Raw genomic sequence first — 25716 nt, forward strand, 5'->3', positions numbered from 1 at the left:
ACTGATAGGATCTTATTTGCTAAGCATTTTTCCTAGACGTACAAAGTAGAAGAGAATCAAGTAAACAGAACCCTTACTGCCACAGGGTGGCTTAACAAAACATGCTGGAGGACACCTAATATTTTTGGTAAGCTGACTGCACATATGTTGTCCTTTAGATTGTAAGCTCCTTTGAGCAGGGACTGTCCTTCTTTGTTAAACTGTACAGCGCTGCGTAACCCTAGTAGCGCTTTAGAAATGTTAAGTAGTAGTCGTAAGTGGTATAAGGGTGGTTTTAGTGGAATCTAATTAGTTCCTAGGTATTTTAATACATGACAATAAATTGGGAGTGTTTTGTACCCGTTGCTCAGTGTGTTGAATGGCAATTATTAGAATTATGACTGATTTTATTTTGAAGATTTTTTTTTTTTGTACATTTGTACCCCGCGCTTTCCCACTCATGGCAGGCTCAATGCGGCTTACATGGGGCAATGGAGGGTTAAGTGACTTGCCCAGAGTCACAAGGAGCTGCCTGTGCTGGGAATTGAACTCAGTTCCTCAGTTCCCCAGGACCAAAGTCCACCACCCTAACCACTAGGCCACTGTTTTAAATTTCTCTGTTACATATTGTAACTGAATGTAATAGATCTGAAATATGATCTTATGTTTGTAATCCACCTTGAACGCTGTGGTTAATCAGAGTATAAAAAAGCCCATTTTAAATTAAATCATACCCCTACAGACTGAATAAACTTTGATGCACACCAAATAAACCTTTTTACCAGGAAACAACATACTGGCCCAGTGCAGAACACAAGCAGAACTCCAGAACTCTCACCACCACTCATGTTCATCCCTACAGACAACTGAAACCTTCACATAAATGGAAATACAATACCTTAGTTGGCGGATTAATGCAAGCCTATCCTCAGTTCCAAAATCCACAACCAGCAGAGTGCATCCGGAATTGACCTTTTCCATTTGTCGAGGGACGAGACAGGGTTGTCCACTTTTGCTTCTTCTTTTTGTGCTGACATTGGATCCACTGCTTCGTGATATCATAGACAACCCTTCGATTCATGGTGTGACGGTGGGTCCCCGCTGATTTAAAGTGGCAGCAATGGCTCACAACCTTAGTTTAGCTCACGAAGCCCCGAGAATCTCTTCTGGTGCTTTTGGAGTCATTTCGGGAATACTGAGACTTTGCAGGATTCTGCCTAAAGTTTGCTAAATCAGAGGCCCTGCTATCTTCAACATATTTAAGGCGTAATTAGGGCCCTGATTGTCCGCTCTGATGGGCAGAAGATTCGTTCAGGTACTTGAGCATCCAATTAGCTGTGGATGTTCATCGGCTACATCAGCTTAATGTTCCCGTTCTTATGGCAAGCACCCTGCGACACCTGGAGATCTCTCCTCTTGACGCTGACAGGCAGGATTAACTTGGTGAAAATGGTGCTATTACCTTTATCTCCTCCCTACCTCTTCGACTCTTTCAAAAAAATCTAAGGGGGCTCAATTGTCTCGCTGCTACATTTTGTTGGGCCCATAAGAAACCAAGGATGAGATTTTCTCTCTTAGTGGGGAGGTGACGGCAGGGGGGTCTGGGCATCCCTAATGTGAAGGAGTACAATCAGGCCTGCTTATTGCATCACATAGGGGACTGGTTCTGACACACTGCCACTTATACCCCTTGTAATTAGAGCGTGCATATTATGCCCCTTATAACTTTTATTCCCTATTACACTATCGGTCCAATCAAATTCCCCAGGCTTTTAAAGTAACTTACTATTGGGCCCATTGCGGGATGTGTGGAGTGTCAGGTCAAGAACTTGGAGGGAATATGTCAGTTACGGATCAGTTCTCTATAAAAGGGAATGTATGCTTTGAGCCAGGGATGTACAATTCTATTTTTGCTCTATGGGAACGCAAAGGTATTTCCTTACTGGAGCACATGATGGATGGGAGAGGGGATGTGATCCCTTTTGTGGAGTTACAGGCTCATATCGGAGAGACCTGGGACAACAGATTTGCTTATTGTCAGATAAAACATAACAAACATTCCCTAGATAAAGGGTCCATAAAACAGGGTATAAGAGATAGGGTACACGGATTGTTTTAATGATATTTCTGAGGAGGAGCCCTCAGTCTCGGGACTGCATCAGGCCCTGACTTGTTGGGAGCCCAGAAAGAACTTGACCTTAGGCATCATTGGGAGGTGGACTGGGACACTCTGAACAATCTGCAAAGTATCCCTGCCCTCACACCCTGTGCAAGATTAAGGGAAAGCTACTTTAGAGTGCGACATCATGTGTATTTTACACAGGTATAATTACATCACACAAGTGGGATACAGACTCTCTGTCTTAAGTGTGGCCGAGAGACAAGCTCGTTTTATCACTGCTTTTGGCCACAAATTTCAACGCTACCTCCTATCTACCCTAGGTGGGGGAGCGGGGGTGTCTGATTCAGTAGAACACTTTCTTATAGATAGAAAGGGGGCCTACCGAGGCCTACATAAGGGCAACACCTTATTGTTTCACAAAATGTGCTTAGTGGTGCGTAGGTGCACCGTGCAACATTGGGTCTCCCCTGAGCCACCAAACTTCTGGCACTGGAGGAACCAATTCCACCTGTTAGTGACCTGGAAGGCTAGAGATGTGAAAGGCTCAACACGAAGAAAGAAACAATTTTTATTGGTCTAGGAGCCCTGCTTTCAAACCCTGCATCCAAGAGGTAGAGGATTAATTCCTAATAGTATATAGGACATAAGCCCCGACTGCAATCCTCTGTATGTATAGTTCAAAATTCATGTTGGGGGGAGGGGTAGGTCAGAGTTTCTCTGTATAGGTTTGGAGTGACATAAGAGCACAGGCCCTCTGTAGTTGATGTGGTTGCTCTGCTGGATTTGGGACTGGGGGGGATGTATTACAGTGGGGAAGGTTTGGGGGTAGAACAGTAGTTTGGACTATTAGATATACAAAATTTGACTTTGTTACTTGTGTTTATTTCTCAATAAAATATTGTTTAAACATAAAGACACATATGTGCATGTGTGTCTTCACAAAATATTAGAAGTCCAAAGTGGCAGGTATCATGGCTCGATTGAAGCTGTATATATTTACACCTGCTCAGAAACAGATACAAGCGTTCGCTTGTATTTTCTAAACACATGAAAACTGACTCTCTCCATACTCTGCACAAAATCTGAACACATCTAGAGGTAGGCTACATAAAAGATGCCTTCTTGTCTCCATGCATACTCCTTGGGTAATTCTGCAGAAGCCATTTTATATACAAAAGGTTCTTTATAGAATTACCTGCTCATGCTCAGGTTGAAACAAGTCACTCTTTGAAAATCAGCAGGAAATATATTTCAAGTCAGTCTGAATTACTGATATTTATCAGTGGACCTGTAGCAAGCTATCTAGTGAACAGTAAATAAACTAGTTTTAACTGTACAAATTTAACAATTCAGTAGTAATACTTACTCAAAAAGTTCTCTATTAAGCAATGCAGGCAAATCATATTCAACAGGCAATTCATAGCTATGCCACAGAATTGCTGCGACACAGTGCAAATGAGAAGGGGATGGCATCAGTAGACCATACTCCCTAGTAGAGCTGCTGGGACTGATGAAGCTGGTCAGGCCACTTCTTTTCATAGCAGCAACTCTGGCAGAATCATTAACCCACTTCAACAAAGTTTGAATTCTAGAACAGAAAAGCATCCAAAATGTATCAGAAGCTGACATGTTAAAAAAAAAAAATCTGTAGATGCCACCTACAGTGAAATTTTAAAGATTACATTTTCACTGTGAAAAGATCACTTCATTTTGGTAACAAAAGCGAAAGCTACATACCTGTAGAAGGTATTCTCCGAGGACAGCAGGCTGATTGTTCTCACTGATGGGTGAAGTCGACGGCAGCCCCAGGACCGGAATTCTCCCTAGCAACAAAGAGTTTGCTAGCCTCGCCCTCCCGTGCGTATCGCGCATGCACGACCGTCTTCCCACCCGAACGCGAGCGTGCTCCTCAGTCCAGTAACAAGCAAAGAAAGGGAAGACACAACTCCTAAGGGGAGGTGGGCGGGATTGTGAGAACAATCAGCCTGCTGTCCTCGGAGAATACCTTCTACAGGTATGTAGCTTTCGCTTTCTCCGAGGACAAGCAGGCTGCTTGTTCTCACTGATGGGGTATACCTAGCCCCCAGGCTCACTCAAAACAACAAACACTGGTCAATTGGGCCTCGCAACGGCGAGGACATAACTGAGATTGACCTAACTTATCCAACTAACTGAGAGTGCAGCCTGGAACAGAACTAAAATTGGCCAAGGGGGGAGGAGTTGGATTCTAAACCCCAAACAGATTCTGCAGCACCGACTGCCCGAATCGACTGTCGTGTCGAGTATCCTGCTGTAGGCGGTAATGAGATGTGAATGTGTGGACGGATGACCACGTCGCAGCTTTGCAAATCTCCTCAACAGTGGCTGACTTCAAGTGGGCCACTGACGCAGCCATGGCTCGAACATTATGAACCGTGACATGACCCTCAAGAGTCAGCCCAGCATGGGCATAAGTGAAGGAAATGCAATCTGCTAGCCAATTAGAGATGGTGTGTTTCTCTACAGTCACTCCTCTCTTGTTGGGATCAAAACAAACATTTGGGCGGACTGTCTGTGGGGCTGTGCCCGCTCCAGATAGAAGGCCAATGCTCTCTTGCAGTCCAATGTATGTGTCTTGTCTGGGAAGAGGGTGAGCCCTTAGGTCCCGCAAGGCTCCGAAGGACCTCAGAGGACATCTGTGCAACCCCAAGTCTTCACCCGCGGCGACCGCCGTTCACTGGGGGTTGAGCCCCCAGCTGCAGGTGGCCAACGGGACTTCCGGAACCACGGGAATTGACGGACTGACCCAGCACCGGAACCGGGAGCGCGGAGGGCAGGTGGAAATCAGAGTAGTCCAGAAACAGGCAACAAGTCAGGGCAGGCAGCTATCAGAGTTGTCCAGTAACAGTCCAAAGGTCAAACCAGGAGAGCAAGGGAACGCACAGAGAACAGGAATACACGAAGACTGGCCTCGGGAAACAGCACCTGAAGCAACGTCCTGTTCCAGGCCCGCTCCTTAAATACTGTCAGCATTCAACCGCCCAGCCCCAGCCGACAAGGCCGGCCAATCGGAACTCGGCTACTGAAGAAATCCCTCTGGTTGGTTCTGTCCGGCCTCCCAGGTGGGACTACAGTACTGGCATCCCAATCTGGTTCCTCTGAGGCGGAGCTTCGGGTTCCCACGCCCGAATGTGGCGAAAGCGCCGGCCATCGCATCTTGGCGCCATCTTCCCTGCAAGCGCGGACTCCGCAGCCGGCGACCGACAGCCCGGAAGCCGCGATTGCCAGCCCACAGGCCTGGCCCCGGACAGGGCGGCCACCGCTGCGACGGGTCCTGGCTCCCAGCCGCGGCCCCAGAAAGGCCGGCCATCGCCGCAAGGGACACCGGCCCGGCCCCGACTGCAATCGAGACAGGCGTCCACCCGGGGAACCGCCGGGTAAGTCCTCTCTGGCTGCAGGTCCTTCCTCCCGGCCCTTACTTCCCGCAGAGGAGCAGCCGGAGGGAGCGAAGGATGTGACAGTTTGCAGCTGACGTTCAGCAGGGTGGGTATGAGGACGGGGAAAGAATGTTGGCAAGACAATTGACTGGTTCAGATGGAACTCAGACACCACCTTCGGCAAGAACTTAGGGTGAGTGCGGAGGACTACTCTGTAATGATGAAACTTGGTATAAGAAGCATGAGTTACTAAGGCTTGAAGCTCACTGACTCTGCGAGCTGAAGTAACTGCCACCAAGAAAATGACCTTCCAGGTCAAGTACTTCAGATGACAGGAATCCAGTGGCTCAAAAGGAGGTTTCATCAGCTGGGTGAGAACGACATTGCGATCCCATAACACTGTAGGAGGTTTGATGGGGGGCTTTGACAAAAGCAAACGTCTCATGAAATGAACAACTAAAGGCTGTCCTGAGATCGGATTACCTTCCACACGGTAATGGTATGCACTAATCACACTAAGATGAACCCTTACAGAGTTGGTCTTGAGACCAGACTCAGACAAGTGTAGAAGGTACTCAAGCAGGGTCTGTGTAGGACAAGAACGAGGATCTAGGACCTTGCTGTCACACCAAACAGTAAACCTCCTCCATAAAAAGAAGTAACTCTTCTTAGTGGAATCTTTCCTGGAAGCAATAAGATTCGGGAGACACCCTCTGAAAGACCCAAGGAGGCAAAGTCTACGCTCTCAACATCCAGGCCGTGAGAGCCAGGGACCGGAGGTTGGGATGCAGAAGCGCCCCCTCGTTCTGAGTGATGAGGGTTGGAAAACACTCCAATCTCCACGGTTCTTCAGAGGAGAGCTCCAGAAGAAGAGGGAACCAAATCTTATGGGGCCAGAAAGGTGCAATCAAAATCATGGTTCCGCAATCTTGCTTGAGTTTCAGTAAAGTCTTCCCCACCAAAGGTATGGGAGGATACGCATACAGGAGGCCCTCTCCCCAATGGAGGAAGGCATCCGACGCTAGTCTGCCGTGGGCCTGAAGCCTGGAACAGAATTGAGGGACTTTGTGTGATTGATCTGAGTGGCAAAAAGATCCACCAAGGGGGTGCCCCACGCTTGGAAGATCTTGGGTACCACTCCAGAGTTGAGAGACCACTCATGAAGTTGCATTATCCTGCTCAACCTGTCGGCCAGACTGTTGTTTACACTTGCCAGGTACGTAGCTTGGAGGAACATGCCATGACGGCGAGCCCAAAGCCACATTCTAACGGCTTCCTGACACAGAGGGCGAGATCCTGTGCCCCCCTGCTTGTTGATGCAATACATAGCAACCTGGTTGTCCATCTGAATTTGGATAATTTGATAGGACAGCCGAGCCCGGAAAGCCTTTAGAGCATTCCAGACCGCTCGTAACTCCAGAAGATTGATCTGAAATAGTCTTTCCTGGAGGGACCAAAATCCTCGGGTGTGAAGTCCATCGACATGAGCTCCCCACCCTAGGAGAGACGCATCCGTGGTCAGCATTTTTTGTGGCTGAGGAATTTGAAAAGGACGTCCCAGGGTCAAATTGGATCGAATTGTCCACCAATGTAGAGATTCGAGAAAACTTGTGGACAGATGGATGACGTCTTCTAGATTCCCAACAGCTTGGTACCATTGGGAAGCTAGGGTCCATTGAGCTGATCTCATGTGAAGACGGGCCATGGGAGTCACATGAACTGTGGAGGCCATGTGGCCGAGCAATCTCAACATCTGCCGAGCTGTGATCTGCTGAGACGCCCGCACCTGAGAGACGAGAGCCAGGAGATTGTCGGCTCTCGGCTCGGGAAGGTAGGCACAAGCTGTCTGAGAGTCCAGCAGAGCTCCTATGAATTCTAGTTTCTGTACTGGAAGAAGGTGGGACTTTGGATAATTCATCACAAACCCTAGTAGCTGCAGGAGTTCAACAGTCATCCACATTGACTGTAGGGCTCCTGCTTCTGAGGTGTTCTTCACCAGCCAATCGTCGAGATAGGGGAACATGTGCACTCCCAGTCTACGAAGAGCCGCCGCTATGACAGCCAGGCACTTTGTGAACACTCTGGGCGCAGAGGCGAGACCAAAGGGTAGCACACAGTACTGAAAGTGCCGTGTTCCCAGACGGAATTGAAGATACTGTCTGTGAGCTGGCAGTATCGGAATGTGAGTATAAGCATCCTTTAAGTCCAGAGAGCATAGCCAATCGTTTTCCTGAATCATGGGAAGAAGGGTGCCCAAGGAAAGCATCCTGAACTTTTCTCGGACCAGGTATTTGTTCAGGGCCCTTAGGTCTAGGATGGGACGCATCCCCCCTGTTCTCTTTTCCACAAGGAAGTACCTGGAATAGAATCCTAGCCCTTCCTGCCCCGGTGGCACGGGCTCGACCGCATTGGCACTGAGAAGGGCGGAGAGTTCCTCTGCAAGTACCTGCTTGTGTTGGAAGCTGAAGGACTGAGCTCCCGGTGGGCAATCCTAGCCCTTCCTGCCCCGGTGGCACGGGCTCGACCGCATTGGCACTGAGAAGGGCGGAGAGTTCCTCTGCAAGTACCTGCTTGTGTTGGAAGCTGAAGGACTGAGCTCCCGGTGGGCAATTTAGAGGTTTGGAGGCCAAATTGAGGGCGTATCCTAGCCGGACTATTTGGAGAACCCACTGGTCGGAGGTTATCAGAGGCCACCTTTGGTGAAAAAATTTAAACCTCCCTCCGACCAGCAGATCGTCCGGCACGGACACTTTGATGTCGGCTATGCTCAACTGGAGCCAGTCAAAAGCCCGTCCCTTGCTTTTGCTGGGGAGCTGCAGAGGCCTACTGAGGCGCACGCTGTTGATGAGAACGAGCGCGCTGGGGTTTAGCCTGAGCCAGCTGTCGGGAAGGTGGATTGGACCTGTGCTTATTAAAAGCGTAGGAAGCATTCCTCTTTTCCCCCAAAAAAACGTCTACCAGTTGAGGTAGATGCTGAAGGCTTCCAGTGGGAGAGCTTGTCTAATGCGGTGTCACGCTGGTGGAGCTGTTCTACCACCTGTTCGACCCGCTCACCAAAAATATTATCCCCCCGGCAAGGCGCATCCACCACTCGCTTCTGGACTCTACTGTCTAGGTCAGTGGCACGCAGCATCACTATACCCTAAGCAGCAGCTCTGGATGCAACATCAAAAGTATCGTAAGCACCCCTGGACAGGAATTTACGACACGCCTTCAGCTGCCTGACCACCTCCTGAAATGGCTTGGCTTGCTCAGAAGGGAGCTTGTCCACCAAGTCCGCCAACTGCCTCTCATTATTCCACAAGTGAATGCTCGTGTAGAGCTGGTAAGACTGAATTTTGGACACGAACATAGCAGAATGGTAGGCCTTCCGCCCAAAAGAATCCTAGACTCACGCCCAGGGGGCGTAATCCCTAGAACTCTTGGCCTTCTTAAGGGCCAAATCCACCACCCCAGAGTCATGAGGTAATTGGGTCTTCATTAACTCTGGGTCCCCGTGGATTCAATTTTCTTAGGAATGTGGGGCGTAGTTAATGGTTTCACCCAGTTCGTCAACAATGTCTGCCTAAGGACATTATGAAGAGGAACTGTGGTTGATTCCTTAGGTGGAGATGGATAGTCCAGGACCTCAAACATCTCAGCCCTGGGCTCATCCACCGTCTCCACAGGGAAGGGAATGGCCGTGACATTTCCCGGACAAATGACGAGAAAGAAAGACTCTCCGGGGGAGAAAGCTTTCTCTCAGGTGAGGGAGTAGGATCGGAAGATCGGAAGGCAGACCACAGGACTATTCATCCAAGAAATACCTGGTGTCCTCCTCCGCTTCCCACGAGTCCTCTCCATCGGTATCGGACATGAGTTGTTGAACTTCAGTCCGAAGACGGGCCCATCTCGACGCCGAGGAATGCTGTCCTTCGTGGCGTTGTTGAGAGGAAGACCCCCGAGCCGCAGGCGATGAAGCTTCCTCCAGCGATGTCGGCAGGGAGTCAACCTGGGTGGTGGCCGATACCGGTACCGGTACCGAAGGTATCAGAGATGGTCGCAACAGCTCTCCCAGAATCTCTGGTAGTATGGCCCGGAGGCTCTCGTTCAGAGTAGCTGCAGAGAAAGGCAAAGGAGCCGGTACAGGCGACGACAACAGAATCTGTCTGGGGCTCGGAGTCGGTACCAGGCTGTCCTGTGTAGGGTGCACTGATACCTCCTGAATTGAGGGCGAACGATCCTCCTGGCGTTGGCGCTTCTCGGGTGCCGAAGACCTTGGCGTCCCGGAGCTCTCGGTACCGTGGCGGGAAGGTGACCGATGGCGATGCTTCTTAGCCTTCACTCGAAGCATGCCAATGGTACCCTCCGGTACCGAAGAGGAAGACGTGGAATCCACACGTCTCCTCAGGGCCGGGTCCGAAGAAGGTCGATACCGGGGGGCCTGTAGAACAGGGGTCCTCGAGGCAGGTGGACCCGCTCGATGGCTCACTGCCACCAGCATGGGACCTATGGACAGCCCTTACCTGCACTCCGGACGTCGATGAAGTCTCCGGTACCGACATCGATACTGGCGATGACCTCGATACCACCGACTCCGTCGATACCGAAGGACCGGACCTGGCTCCGAACAGAATGCTCCACTGAGCCAATCTCGCCGCCTGAGTCCTCTTTTTCAATTGGAGGCACAAAATACAGGCGTTGGGATGATGACCAGCTCCCAAACACTGAAGGCACGAAACGTGTCTGTGAGTGAGCGAGATTGTCCGGTTGCACGACATGCACTTTTTAAAGCCGCTGGTAGGCTTCGCCGACATGGGCGGAAAAATCACGCCGGCGAGATCGAACGCGATGGTGTCGGAAAAAGAGGACACCAAACAAAGAAAAAAAAGGGGGTCCCGCATGGGCAGGCCAAAATGGCCACTGAAGAAAAAGAAAGAAAACTTACGGGATCAAAGTTCTACAAAATAAAAGGAAAAAACTATTTTTTTTAAACAGATCGCGAAAGCGAAAATAGACGAAAAAAAAACGGAGAAAAAAAAAACTCACGGGGAGTCTGTAAAACCGCAGCGAGGGGTCTCTGGGGCAGAGAACAGCAGCGAAGCAGCATCCCGAGCAGCGGAAAAAACAAGACTGAGGAACACGCTCGCGTTCGGGCGGGAAGACAGTCACGCATGCGCGATACGCATGGGATCGTGAGGCTAGCAAACTCTTTGTTGCTAGGGAGAATTCTGGTCCTGGGGCTGCCGTCGACGTCACCCATCAGTGAGAACAAGCAGCCTGCTTGTCCTTGGAGAAATAATTTTCACCTTCACAGAATATGAGTCATACCTTTCAGCATTGGAAGAAACAGGAAAACAGATGTGTGATGATGAAAGAGAGGAAATGATGAAAGAGGGAAAATATCTGGATACTTGCTAATAAAGGCTTTATAACACCAGAACCCAGTACAAGCTGGCTCCAACCGAGCTGAAATCCCAAAGGAGTGGGAAACTGCAAGGCCTAAAACGAACTATAAAAGCCTTCTATAGAACAATTACAAATACATAGTATTGCTGTTCATACATATATCTGTGTGTTCACTCACCTGTGTGTATTTTGATATATAAAATATACAAATACACATAGCAGAAAATGACATATACTAAGAAGTGCTTTATACAAAGCTTTCAGTAAGCCTTCAAAATTTCCAGTTTTCTGAAAGATGACTTCTCACACCTATGATTAATATATATGCAGCAGCCCACATTTTACTGTATCTGGGTTTTACATCAAATATAAATGTCTATGTACCCTGTCAATGAACTCTAAAATGGAATACCTTTAAATTGTTGCACTGTACAAGGAAAAAAAAATCTCTGCTGGATGAAGACAAAAGTAACATCTTTCAGGATTGTACACTAGAGCGTGTTCTTTCCATTGCAGGCTATGAAATATATATAGCTGCCACGCTTAATTGTTAACTTGCCCCTCATCTCACTCTCATCACATTTCCTTTATACTAATATTTAGCATCCTACCTTTGTCAAGATTCAAATCTAAACTAGATTCCTTATATCAAGATTACGGACTTAAATACTGATGTTACAGTTTTGACAGAGGAATCAAACCAAAGAAATTATTTTTATTACAATAAATATCTGAATAAAAAAATTCAAAAAGCATGAAATAAATCCCCAAAAATATGAAAACAAACCAAACTGGTTTTGCCTTTGTACATCCCTACCAAACATGGATGGCTGCTATTTTCTACATGCAGATAAGAAATCAAGGCCCTATATTGTACATTTGCCTTTATTTAGCAAATTAACATGGGAATGGGAAAATAAAAAGGGGATGCAAAAACGCGTAAACATGTTTGCCTCTAACAAAAAAGTAAGCCATGGGAAACCCACAGCAATTCGAGGAAAGCTAATTAAGGCCTTGATAACTGGAACAGAGGTAATAACTGATCCTGGAAAGGGGGAAAAGAGCGTCTGGCTCCAGAGTAGTATTATTAAGGAGAAAGGTTTCCTCCAACATTCTTGGCTAGCAATATCAAATTAAGGAGACATTTTATAAAGTGGCAGCTAGCCCTCAAAATAAAATAAAATGCAAAGAAACCTTTTATTATCTTCAGAAAGTAAAATAAAGGCATTCTGAGAACAAAAACACCAATTCACAAAAATAAATTCACTGCAAATCACTGTTTGACTAACAGAAATATAGCAAGCTTTTGATACTAGTTGTGTGACTATTGTCTACATTATGATAGGTCAGCTCTAACAATGGATTTGCTTTGGGAGCATGAATACTGCCTCCAGTCTTTCCCATACCTGTCTTTTGTCCCAGGGTCCTGAGTTGTGCCGAGCTGGTAGAGAATATCAATTGTTGAGTCAGAAGACAGGCCATTAAGTCTTCCAAAAAGCAAAGGGCTATTCAAATCTTGTCACATGCAATCCAAAAATAAAGAAGACTCTATGAAATATGTATCACACAAGTGTAGCAGTACATTTCTCACAGCACATATATATACTTATACATAAGGACCCTCAGTATCCTGCAATTTCATGGTCATAAGAAGGGCCACAAAACGCAGTCCAAGGAATTGTCCAGTTGCCAAACAATTGATACAGGGCACTGGGGACCGAAACTCAATCGCGTAGGTAAGTTTCAATGTTATCCCACGATGCTTGGTAACAGAAGGAGAGCAGCAATGTGCCAGATCTCAAGCAATAGAGGGAGAGGGCTTCAGCACAACATTGCACTTCTCTTCTGCTGTTCATTTGTTCAAGAGAGAGGACAGGAGCTGAAATACGCTGCCAGCTACAAGTTTGGGGGGTGAGGGTAGGGTGGGGGGGGGGGGGGGGGGGCTCTTTACACTGGGTCAGAACTGACCAGGATCAAATTCAATGAGGAAGCAGAGATTGAGATCTGCACGAGGAGATGAGAGAGGGGCAAAGATTTACTGAGAAAATGTGGCGTGAAGCAAGATACTGAATGAGGAAGAAGGGTGAGAGAATATGGAGTGGGTTGGAGAGGCTGTGGGTTATGCTGGGGATAGTTAGAGATTCAAGGATGCTCCAAGCTGAGTGAGACGATTGTGGGGGTGACTACAAGTGAGAGGGCTAGATGTGAATGAGGATCAGAGATGGTGCTGTGGAGTGTTAGAGTAAAACAGAGGTTGCAGGTGGGGAAGAGAACGAAGACAGAGAGAATGAAGAGTAGAAGAAGATCATTCCTTTCTCTCCTATTCCCAGACCCTGCTCCCCATTCCGTTCCTCCTCTTATTCAGTTATCCATGATGCCCCTTTCCCTACTCTTCTTCAATCATTCCCCTTATCCTTCCATCCCATATCTTTCCAAACATCCCTTAACTCTCTGTCCATTCAATCAGAGATCCCATCTCCATTTCCTTCCTCTGAGATCCTCTCTCCTTCAACATCCCCCCAACAGGGCCGCTGAGAGGGGTGGGGGGGCAGGGGAGACAAAATTCCCCAGTGCTGTAGTCCCCTCCACCACCACCGGGCCGGGCCCCCCTGAATTCAAATCATAGCGCCTCACCTCGACCTCGCTCCATGAGAAAGAAGTGCAGCGGCGGCAGTCTGCAGATCGCCTCCCTTTGGGCCTTCCCTCCCTGTGTCCCGCCCTCGCGCAAGTTACATCAGACAAGGGCAGGACACAAGGAGGGAAGGCCCGAAGGGAGGCAATCTGCAGACTGTCGCTGCTGCGCTTCTTTCACACGGAGCAAGGTCGAGGTGAGGCGCAGCCCAGTGGTGGATGGAGGAGGCGGGTGGAGGGGGGGGGGGAGCGGTGGCGATGACCTCGGGGGGGGGGGGGGGGGCGGCCTTGCCCCGGGCCAGTCTCTTGGCGACCCTGCCCCCAGATTCCTTCCTCTATTTCAGTGGTTCCCAAACCTGGTCCTGGAAGCATCCTTGCCAGTCAGGTTTCCAGGACATCTATAATGAATCTTCATTACATTAACACCAACTAAGTAAATCCTTTCTCCTACTTACATGCTTTATATCACTAAATAGTAACTCTTCTCTATGTTATCTTTGCAAAATTCACTCTATCAGTTCTCTAGACATATAAAACTTCTTCTCACAATCTAATCATGCACTCCTCTTATTCACACCTAAAATCAACAACAATTTTTTGAAAAGTAATACTATCCCTCTATCCCCAGAGCTTTTACACTCTAACTTGATGATATAAACTCATAGGAGCTTAAACTTCCTAAACTTTTTTCACATTACTTTGTCCATATAGAAGATTGTTATCCATGATTCCTCTTCCTTTAAATGTTCTTAACCAACAACTCCCATGATATATATTCACACGGCTTCTCATCACAAACTCACAGCTAATGAGAGTGTATTATCACACTGATATAATGTCATTCATGGCTACTGAAAGCTCCTTCACATATGTTGAGACATACACCATGTCACTTATTTGCACCAATATTCTTATTTATCAGTTTCTCTTCTCTCCATGAAACCCTCTCTTCTGAAAGGAGTGCATGATTGGATTGTGAGAAGTTATATATGTCTAGAGAATCTACTATAATAAAACTCACCCTCAACGTTCTGAGGACACTGACGTCAGTGAAGCCAAGCTCTGACTTCCTTCAAAAAGGTTCGAAGGTTTGTGGAGGTGAAGCCACCAAAATCGCTCTGGGCCCCGCCCTCGAGGGCGGAGCAATAGCAGAACAATGAAAGGGTTGGCAGGGAGAGAGGCAGGGAGGCGGGGGGTGGGAAATCGCTCCGGGCCCCGCCCTTGAGGGCAAAGCAATGGCAGAACAACGAAGGGGTTGGCAGGGAGGGAGGCGGGAAATCACTCCGGGCCCCGCCCTCAAGGGCGGAGCAATGGCAGAACAACGAAGGGGTTGGCAGGGAGGGAGGCAGGGGTGGGAAATCGCTCCAGGCCCCGGCCTCGAGGGCGGAGCAATGGCAGAACAACGAAGGGGTTGGCAGGGAGAGAGGCAGGGAGGTGGCGAATCGCTCCGGGCCCCGCCCTCACGTCAAACGTCATGATGTTGGGGGCGGAGCAATGGCAGAACAACGACGGTGTTGGCCAGGGAGGGAGGAGGGGGGTGTTGCCGACGAAAACCTTGCTAGCGCCCGTTTCATTTGCTCTGAAACGGGCTTCTTTTACTAGTTGATAAATAAAGTGAATTTTGCAAAGATAACAGTGAAGAGTTACTATTTAATGATAATGAATATTCATGAGATTTGCATGCAGTGGAGAAATACATGCAAATCTCTCTCAAACATTCATTGTGGATATCCTGAAAACCTGACTGAAATGGGGTGCTTCCAGGACCAGGTTTGGGAACCACTGCTCTATTTACTATCTCCCTCCTCACTTCCCGGAACCAATCACTAAGATTGGCCAAACAGGGACCAATAAATTAACTGGGCACACAAGAAATGCCAAATGTAATTTTATAAAACATATCATCATTAATATGCAAATATTTAAACATTTATAGAAATGTGCCACACAATATCCATAAAACCTGCAAACTCCGGTTAAAGAATTTTGAAAACTGACATAGGAAACCCTGGATCTATAGGGTTTTAATGGATAGAAATGTTTTTCTCTATTAAATCACTTGTCACCTAACAAAGCACCACACACAGCTATATCTGATGAATCACAGCAGTTCTACACCCAAGGGAGGGTGGGAAATCAATAGATGTGTTTAGATATTACTGCTGAAGAAGATCACAGTCTAAAAGCTTGCCAGTAACATTTTCTAATGTGACTAGGTAATTTACAAGGGCATCAGTTTTCACTTTTGCTCTGCTTCAAATATATAATTTGACAATGTAAGATGGTTTAAAGCACTTATTAAATGTTTACATAAAATCGAAGCCCAGAAGCAAAGCAATAAATTTTCTCACCAGTAGGATCACTGCCCGATGCTGCACAGTTTCTAAGAAGAATGTCGATCAATTTCAGGCCTATCCTGGTGGATTGGAGCCCAATTTTAACCAGCACAGCCTCAATGTTCGGTGAATGCATACCACAATATGGCGACATCAGTAAGGCAGCACATGTCTGTAACAGATTGGCCGTGGGTGCCGCAGCTCTGGCCATCATGCCTTCCAAATCGCTCATGTGAGTGAGGCAGTGATGCAGTAATCTTAACCAACCAATGCTGAAACAATTGAAAGACAAAAAACAAAAAAAACACAAAATCCCACAAAATGAGTTAGATGGTATAATGATTAACTATAAGATCCAGCCTGACAGCTTTTGTATCTATATTAATAAACTGCTGCTCCACCAAGCTGATATATAATCAGTGCTGTCAGAACTGAACTTCAGACTGCATCAACTTTGAAAGAAATAGATGGATCCTCGATGCGCACAGTCTGACCAGATTTCAAATTTTGGTTTTGGCAAAAGGTAAGCATGCAGGACCTAGATTATTTTTAAACCCTCTTCCTGCAGTGGTCCAGGTGGATTGACACTTCACAAAGGCCCCACAATGCTCAAAACTCTGGTGCTGTTCCAAATAGTGCCGTAAAATACCGCCGGAACAGGGCAGAAGAACAATACCCTAATGCTAATGAGATGCAAATATAGGCGCGAGTTTGACGGGAAGATTGTGCTTTAGAGCATGAGGTTTGTCCTTGGTGCATGTGCAGAAGAGTTCTGCGGTAAGCTCGGCTCCTATGCATATGCGCTTGGTAAAACCCAAACGTGAAGCACACTTGCCATCTGTTTTCTGTGGCTAAATATAGGTGTTTTAAAATTGTTTATTTTTTTTTTTTTTTTAACTTGAGTGCTTACATTTAGATGCAGGAAACAGGCACCAATGTGTGTTTTCACTCTGGGCATTTTATTTTTGGCATGGACAATTTAAATTTAGATGCAGGAAACAATCGCCAATGTGTTCTTTCACTTGGGTCTCTGCTGTTTCTCACGACCAGCATTTAAGGGCTTACACAGGCTTCCTTCTGCTTCTAAAAGCAATCAAAACCTGCAGAGATTTCCTTCTGCTTCCAAAAGCAATCAAAACCAGCAGAATTTGAAGAAAAAAATCATGAGATCTTGTCTTCCAACACTCTAATGCCTGCTCTGACTTGGCGTTATTTTTTGCAGTGTTAAGGCAGTTTTGATTCAGGCACTCTTTTCTGGGCAATAGGGAGGAATACAAAATGAGCTCATTAACATGAGCTTGACTACATTAGCATGCTACTTGCGCTGTTCGTCTGCACACTCATTTGTTCCTTTGCTCCGGGACTCTGAACATTCTGCACAAGTAAATGCGAGCACTAGTACGGCGCTAAGGGTCTCTAGCACCTGCGTTTACTTTTGAGCATCAGGGCCAAAATACTGACTGATAATTTCACTAAACCTAGGTTAAAAAAACTAAAAACCCATCAACTCGATTTTGTATCAAATTGTCTTATTGCTTGCCACTCCCCTAGAGAACATTTTTAATAGTGGTACTTGACTGAATCAGTGGGAGGCGGGCTGGTGTCTGCATAGTGAAACACAAGCTACTTTGAAACATTCCTATCCCTGTGCTCTCCCTCAAGGAACTGAACAGCAATACTGCTAAGTGCATTCTGATGTTTTATTCTTAATATAGATTTAGATAGCTATCTATTCTTTGGACTTTAATTGCTTAGTTAAATTGTGCTGTGTTTCTATATTTTGTACTGCTCTATTTACTAGCCTAGAATTAAAAAAAAAAAAAAAAAAAACCTCTCTTTCTCTGGTCTTTCACGTTACTAACTCTTACTGGATTTTCCTGACTCTTTTATACTGAACTGTAGACAAACTCTACAAGGTTTATTTTCCATTGCCAGTCCTAGGGAAGAGCAGCGCTTTAGTATTACAGCTGGTCATGTTTGCAGTTAGAGATTACATTAAAGAAACCAATATTTATTGGGCATATTTTAAAGCTGAAAAGCTAGATTCTAGCAAAACTTGTTTTTGTTTCAAATTGTCTCATTGCTTGCCCCTCCTAGAGAATATTTTTAATTGTGGTATTTGGCTGAATCAGTGGGAGACATAGTCCTACCTACCCTCCCTGAACTCCACCCATGTACTCATGGCCAACCCAACAATCATTTACTCCTCAGTTACAGGCATTCTTACAGATTTTAACCCTATCATTGTACACTTGTTCATACCATTTCCAACCAATCAAGATGACTTGTATTCAGTGTAATAATTGTGGTGCTTTAGTTCCAAGGCACACCATCTGGCAGCTTAGGTCTTGCCCCATCTGTCTTCAGCTTGCTAGCATAAGAGAGGAGTTCAGCAAACAAGCAGAAATTGGATGCAATTAAAGCAGCTTGCATCACTACACAGGAATCATACCAATTTACAACCACTGCCTGAAAGAATAAAACAACCCAGGAATAGATGGGTCACAGTAGGCTCAGGAAGATTATGACATGTGACACAGAAGCATCTGTCCTCAAAATTGCAGCCCCTACATAATTCTTTCACTTCCATTAGAGCATTGTAATGCTCAAGAAAAAAAGAACTAGAGCCAATGATAGTAACCCAAGAGAAACAACACCCCCAAAGCACTAAAAAAAGAAGCTCAAAGCAGAAAATTGTTGCTGCTAGGGGATTCCATTATCAGAGGCATTAACTTGAGAACACAATTCAAGGGGTTCAACAAAGTAAAATGCCTTCCAGGATCCTCAGCTAGCAGGAGTACCAGTCAAATACGACTATAATCAGAGAAGAAACAAAGGGTTCTAACACTGATGTTGTTATTCACCTGGGAACAAACGATCTAGCCAGTAATATCCCACTTGTAGCACAAAGAGCTTTCCAGAAGTTAGGAGAGGGGTTAAAACCTTTGGTACACACTGTAGCTTTTTCTGAAGTTCTACCAACTTATAGAAAGGCTACAAAATACTGAGAACTTCAATAAGTGGCTCAAAGCATGGTGTCACCAAGAAGGTTTTAGGTACATAGGTGAATGGGACAATATACAGAAAAAGAAAAGACTATATTGTAAGCATGGGTTGAATCTCACTGTGGCAGGAAAAAGGATCCTTGGAGATAAATTCAGATAAAATGCTTTTAGGCATTTAAACTAGAAGGTGGGGGGCAGCATTTGGAAGGTCAATCCAAGGGGGTGCCCCATGCTCGGAACTAAGTAGTTACTAGTAGCGTGTTGCTTCCTATAGTGGGGAACGCAGAGTTTCTCCCCAGAATGGAAAGTGGAATATTTAGGCAATGGAAAGCTCAGGGTGTCTTTCTTCTGGAATATATAAGAGAGGATGGGACTTTCCTCACTTTTCCTGATTTGCAACAAAGATGTGGGGCTACTTTTGCAGATCGCTTTGCCTATCTGCAACTGTCACATTATTTGTCTTCCCTATCTAGAGGTAGTTTATCCCTTGGATTCGGGGCACAATTGAGAGGTCTCCTTGAGGATTATGCCCTGGGCCAAGTCTCTGCATCTTGGTTCTTTTGGGAAATTATCCATGGGTGAACATTTGAAGGATTTTCAGAAATTGGGAGAGCAATGGGAAAGGGATGCGGGACAGGCTCCTTATGCTTGTTTTGCAGATGCTATTCAGGTGATTCCTCTCCTGCTGATTTACAAGAATGTAATTTTCATACTATTCATAGGGTTTATTTCTCGCAACATCATGCTTCCCTAGTAGGTTGCATAGAGATCCCCTGCTGTTCAAAGTGTTGGGCAGGGACCAACTCATTTTTCATGGGATATGACAATTTAGCACAATTCGGGAATTTTGGGATCTGTTTCAATACATATCCTTTGGTGTTGGGCTACCACCCTTGGGAGTCTGCATAGAAGGGGGTACTTTTGGGTTTCACTGGTTCCATGGGTTTGAATAGTGGGGATATATTATGGTAGGTATATCCTGCATTTTGCACTGGTTGTCTGATTGCCCACCTTCTTTCTGGTACTGGCGAAATAAACTTAATTCTTTAATGTTATGAGAATCCTTTGGGTCTCACCTATCATCTAAATGCCAGCAGCAATTCCTATCAATCTGGGAGGGGGGGCTATTTACAGAGGATATTCTCCCATAGCACATAGCCAGGTACTTAATAGATTCTCTGATTCTTGTTCTAAAACACACTAATGACTTGGGAGTTTTGGGGGGTGAGGGGGACTGGGGAGCTGTGGGGTTAGGTATATTATGGCTAGCTGCTTTCAGTCAGATGTCAAAGAGCCACAACCTCCGACTGTATTGCGTTTTCCTTTCTGTGGATGGCTGCTTCTGTCAGTTGTGGGATGTTAGTGGGTTGGGCTGGGGAAGGAGGGGGGGCTGGTTTTTTATTACATCTGTACCATGGGAATAGTTGTATCTGTGTTGTGTTTCTACTGATCATAAATGGTGGAAGGGACGGGGAGTGGAGGTTGAATTCATGTTTCCAGTTGTATTATCATGTTATTTGTATGATTCATACTATAAAACAACAATAAAAATGTTTTCACATAAACAAAATGCGCCATGCTCAGTCAGATCAAGGGTCCATCAAGCCCATCCTTTCTCCAACACTGGCCAATCTGATTCACTTCGACATACCCAGCAGATCCCAAATAGTAGATTCCTTCCTTGTCGCTCACCCCTGGAAATAAGAAGCAACTTTCTCTAGGTCTACCTCCTCAACCTGTTAAAAACTTATGGATAGTGGGTTCCAGTATTGTTAAAATTTAAATTAGTTTTATATTATATTCCAAAATTAATAAAGCAAACTACAAACTAGGTACTTGATTCACTCGCACTGAGCCAGGAAAATAAAAAATAATAAACCTAGCCGAAATGAGGATAACTGGCAAGACATGAACACACTGCAGGAAGAGAGCAGGCACGCTGCTACTATAGTGGCCTGGATGGAGGAGTGGCCTAGTGGTTAGAACACCGGTCTTGCAATCCAGAGGTGGCCGGTTCAAATCCCACTGCTGCTCCTTGTGATCTTGGGCAAGTCATTTAACACTCCATTGCCTCAGGTACAAACTTAGATTGTGAGCCCTCCTGGGACAGAGAAATATCCAGAGTACCTGAATTTAACTCACCTTGAGCTACTACTGAAAAAGGTGTGAGCAAAATCTAAATAAATAAATGTACCCAGTGATGGTGCTTCATGTTATTACTACATTTAAATTTTTGACCTGCCTCTCCCCAGAGACGGTGACATTACAAACTGCTGTAACTAATGTCATTTAATGGCTTACCATACTGGCATCTGAAAAATATTACAAAAACAAATGGTGAAGAGTATTCCATAGTGATAGACAAAGTCATCTACTACTTTGGCATGACAATGAAATGAAAACAAGGCTACTTTGCAGGAGGAAACAAGAGCAGCGATCTGTGCAACTGGATAAATCAAAAATCAAATTGTTACATATGGATACAATCTATCTAACATAATAATTAAGACTGCACGCTAATCACGATTAATGTGATATTAATCACAGTTAATAAAATTAATAGACCTGAGTTGCCTTTACCTTGATCTCCCATTTAAGTCCTGTTCCTCTGATTGGCTCTTTGCCTGGGGAGCACCTCCAGGACTAGCTCTTTGCCTAGGAAGCCAATAAGGAGCGCTGTTAGGGAGCATGCTGAATATCAGCATGTGCTCCCTGTAACAAACTCTACTCTGCTGCCACCTCTGTCTGCTGCATTGCTGCTGCCTTCCCACCACTGGTAAGTACTGACCTGTAGGTCCAGCAATCCCTGAGGGTGCCCCTCCCCTAGGTCTAGAATCTCCTCCAGGCCCCTTCCTGTTCCCCCCTACCCAGACTGTGTGATTCTGCCTGCATGCCTGATCTTTGAGTCACGGATCAGGCATGCAACACAAAGGCTGAGGGGAGTGGGGAGGAGAACAAGAGTGAAGAGAGATGCAGTCACTCACAGCCTGTGGGACTGCATCTCTCTTCCCTCCTGCCCCCTTCCCCAAACTCTGTGCTGCCTGCCTGTGTGCCTGATCTGTGAGTGACAGATCAGGCATGCAGATGGACAGCACCCAGTTGGGGGGGGGGAGGGGAGGGAAGAGAGAATCAGTAACGCAAACTGTAACTGCATCTCTTTTTCCTCTTGCCCTCCCCCCCTCCCCTTGACTACATCTTTCTTCCGCCGTTCTCCCGCCCCCCACACAAGCACATACTCTGCATCCCTCTTCCCCCCCCCTACTCAACACACACACACACAGATCCTGTGCTGCTTCTCTCTCCCCCCGCTCCCCAAAGAGGGAAGATTCCCCCTCTTCTACTATGGAAGTACCGAAAGGTTTTCCCTGTTGTCAAAGGGGTGGGATTGGGGGGGGGGGGGGGGGTTTCTTGCTTCTTAATAAACACTGACCATCGTGGGCTGGTATCTTTCCCTTTTTATTTACAATTTGGAAAGCCAAATATGATATTTATGTACAGTAAGTACTACTACTAGTGCTTACTATTTACATATATGGCTGAATGCATTTTGTTGTTCTAAAAAAACAGTATGTGTAGTTGTTTACTTATGCTGAAAGAGTTTTTTGGCTGTTCTTGTTCTTATGGTTATTAGTAATAAATATTGTTTCAAAACTGTTAATTTTTCCCAGCTTTATTTTTAACTGCACAATCCAGCACGAGATCAAAAGTTTTAATCTTGTGATTGATCATGAGATTGAAATGTTTGATTGCAATTTGAATTTTTATTCAAAATGCAGCCCTAGTAAGAATGTTTCAGATTCCTAAAATAATTTAAATTGGGGGGAAAAAAAAAGGTTTCAACAAGATTCGTTTCTTAGAATGACAGAGGCCATACCTTGTCTTGGAAACTTGATCCTCAGATGGAAGAAATGGATTGTTAACTGTAGCCGAGAGGTGCTTCCAAGGCAGTGAGGACCTAATAATTTAATCTGTGACAGGCCTAAGGTGCTGGCATCCCGAGGGCGATGCAGGCGGAGGCAAACAGCTGACGCCACTTCTGCCTTCACTAGCTGAATCTTTATGTAGGTGAGGCCACTTGTAACAACTGGCATGGACAAAGGGAGCATATTCACTCCATCTGCACTGATTTCCACTGATACTGAAGATGGACAAGCTACAAAATATAAAACTGAAGATCTAAAATTTGCATAAGCACAAGGTTTAATTGCTTGTACATATAAGGTTCTAAAAAGTTAATTAAATTACATCACTATAAGTGTAGTTTTATGAACACAAAACATATTACACATGCTGGAAAGGCCTCTTATAAACTGCACACCAATAAGATTTGGCATATTTACATATCCACCACATGTAGATGTTCCTGAGGTATAGTCTGGGCAGATCAAAGGTGAAACTACCAACATACGTGAATATTTCATACAATATACATCTGCATGCATACTAGTACATGCCCACATTTATACATTCAGAGCAGGTATAAATTTGTCCATTACAGGGGATTGTTGAAGGCATAACACAGGCACTTTTTTTGGCCATTACACATAGATGCAATTTTATAAAATTAAACAAATCACATTATAACACATAGACCACAGAACAGAAGAATGTCAGCACACAATACCATGGACCTAGCATTGGGATTTTTGCTATCATTTCTTTTTGTATAGTGTACCAGGTATGCAGTGCTTCACAGATACACAATGGACTATAAGTTTCAATAAGCAGGTGCTATCTAATATAAGGGGTCTTTAACAAAGACTTGATAGAGCTTTTACCACACTTTAAAAATTAGTGCATGCTAAATGCTAAGATACCCACAGGAACATAATGGGCACAATAAGACAAAACATATTTGAATAGGACGAAAGGACCTGAATTAGAACAGAGGGCCAGCAAAAATGAGTGAGGCTTCTTGGAAGTCTATATGAAGAAACAACTTGTGTGTGAGTTAAAGAAGCCATGTGGAAGAACTGATTTTAAAAGTGAACCCAAAAAGGTGTGTGTTTAAACTAAGTTTATAACAGGTATTTGGCATAGCAAACTGTAAAACACACTTCCAGAAAGGGTACAGTATGACTGACAAAATAAGACCGTGAACATTACAGTCCTTTATTCACAGCTCTAATGCAGCAGTAAAACGGCATTATTTCTTCATCCTGTGCATCTTTACTGGTATAGATCAGTTATATAAGTGATTAGACAAATCTCTAAAACTTTCACACATTAACAAGAAAATGTACAAAATAAGTAAGATTACTGTAAAAATTATACTGTAAAAAAAAACAAAAAACAACCACCCCCAGATCATTTTAATTCTTTTCAAATGTTGGAATGAAAGTATTAGGGCTGCCCATAAACTCAAAAAGTCAATCGCACAATCGCAAGTAAATTTTAATTGTGGTTAATCGCATACAGTGGCCCCCTCATTTCCTCCTGTACAGTGCAATATATAGATAGCAGATGTAAATTCTCAAAACTGATATATTTCAATTACTTAACTAAAAATAAAATCATTTATCTTGCTGCTGTTGTCTGGTGATTTTATCTTTCCAATCATCGCGTTCCATCTCTGGTTCTGTTTCCCTGTGATCTGAACTCTGCTTCCAGGGCCTCCTGTCTAGTATTCACTATTTCATTTTTTCTCCTCTTTCTCATATCTGCCTTATATCCATCTTTCACATTTAACTTTCACCAATTTTTTGAACTCCTTTCCAATTCTGCCTAGTTTCCATCTCTTTCCTTCCCTTCATGGGCACCATCTCCTCCGTTCTCCCTTCCCTGGGCACCGTCTCCTCCTGTCTCTCTTCTCTTCACTCCCCTCCCCTTCCATGGGCACTGCACCGTTTCCTCCTCCTCTCTTCCCTTCTGTTCCTCTCCATGGGCACAGTCTATTCTCCCCTTCCCTTCCACAGGTTGCGTCTCCTTCTCTCTTCTCTCCCCTTCCCCTCCACAGACACCATATCTCTTCTCTCCCCTACCACTCCACAGGCACTGCCTCTTCTCTCCCCTTCCCCTCCATATTCTCTCCCCTTCCCCTCCATATTCTCTCCCCTTCCCCTCCATGGGCACAATCCCTTCTCTCCTCTTCACGGGCACCATCTCTTCTCTCTTCCCCTCCACGGGCACTGTCTCTTCTCCCCTTTCACTCCATGGGCAGTGTCTCTTCCCTCCCCTCCACTCCAAGGGCACTGTCTCTTCCCTCCATGATCACCATTTTTGCTTGTTCTTTCCATCACCTATTTCCAGCATCTGTCCCTCTCAAACACATCTCTTTCTCTCTCTCTCGCTAGGCAACTCTTCCTGTGCTTCTGAACCTTCCTCCCTCATGATCCTCATTCCCTCTCTCGCCCTCTTTCTCCCAACAACTCTTCCTGTGCTTCTGAACCCTCCTTCCCCCAATGGTCCCCATTCTCACTCTCTCCCCCAACAACTCTTCCTGTGTTTATGACCCCCCCCCCCATGGTCCCCATTCTCTCTCTCTCTCTCTCTCCCCCCCCCCCCAAATCTTTTGCTCCTGAACTCTCACCCCCCCTCCCCTGTGGTCCATATTCTGTATTCTCTTTTTCCTTATACCTGCTCTTCTCAGCCCTCTAACTTGTCTTCAGTGCTGCAGCACTGAAGGTATACTAATTCTTTCAACCACCCAAAACCTCTGTAGCGTCCTGCCTCCTCTGACAGAACTTCCTGTTTCCCAGCAGAATGGTACAGAGAGCCTTCGTGTGGCTGAAAGAAGCAGCATGCGTTCAGTGCTGCAGCGCTGAAGGCAATGGCAGACAGCCAGAGAAATAAGGCAGGAGAGAATAATCACACTCCACCTCTTCTGGGCACCAGCAGTG

The 25716-nt window shown here is 45.6% G+C and overlaps 1 protein-coding gene across 1 annotated transcript in view; it reads right to left on the bottom strand.

Annotated features, from left to right (window-relative positions):
- Positions 1 to 25716, bottom strand: part of BIRC6 (baculoviral IAP repeat containing 6) — a 965314-nt gene that overhangs the window by 435644 nt on the left and 503954 nt on the right. The window contains 5 exon segments of the mRNA XM_030196513.1: positions 3468 to 3689; positions 12312 to 12420; positions 15888 to 16144; positions 22752 to 22809; positions 22812 to 23030. Of these exon segments, the coding sequence (XP_030052373.1) occupies positions 3468 to 3689; positions 12312 to 12420; positions 15888 to 16144; positions 22752 to 22809; positions 22812 to 23030 (865 nt within the window).

Source organism: Microcaecilia unicolor, chromosome 3 (genome assembly GCF_901765095.1).
Source record: "Microcaecilia unicolor chromosome 3, aMicUni1.1, whole genome shotgun sequence".
Lineage (NCBI taxonomy): Eukaryota > Metazoa > Chordata > Amphibia > Gymnophiona > Siphonopidae > Microcaecilia > Microcaecilia unicolor.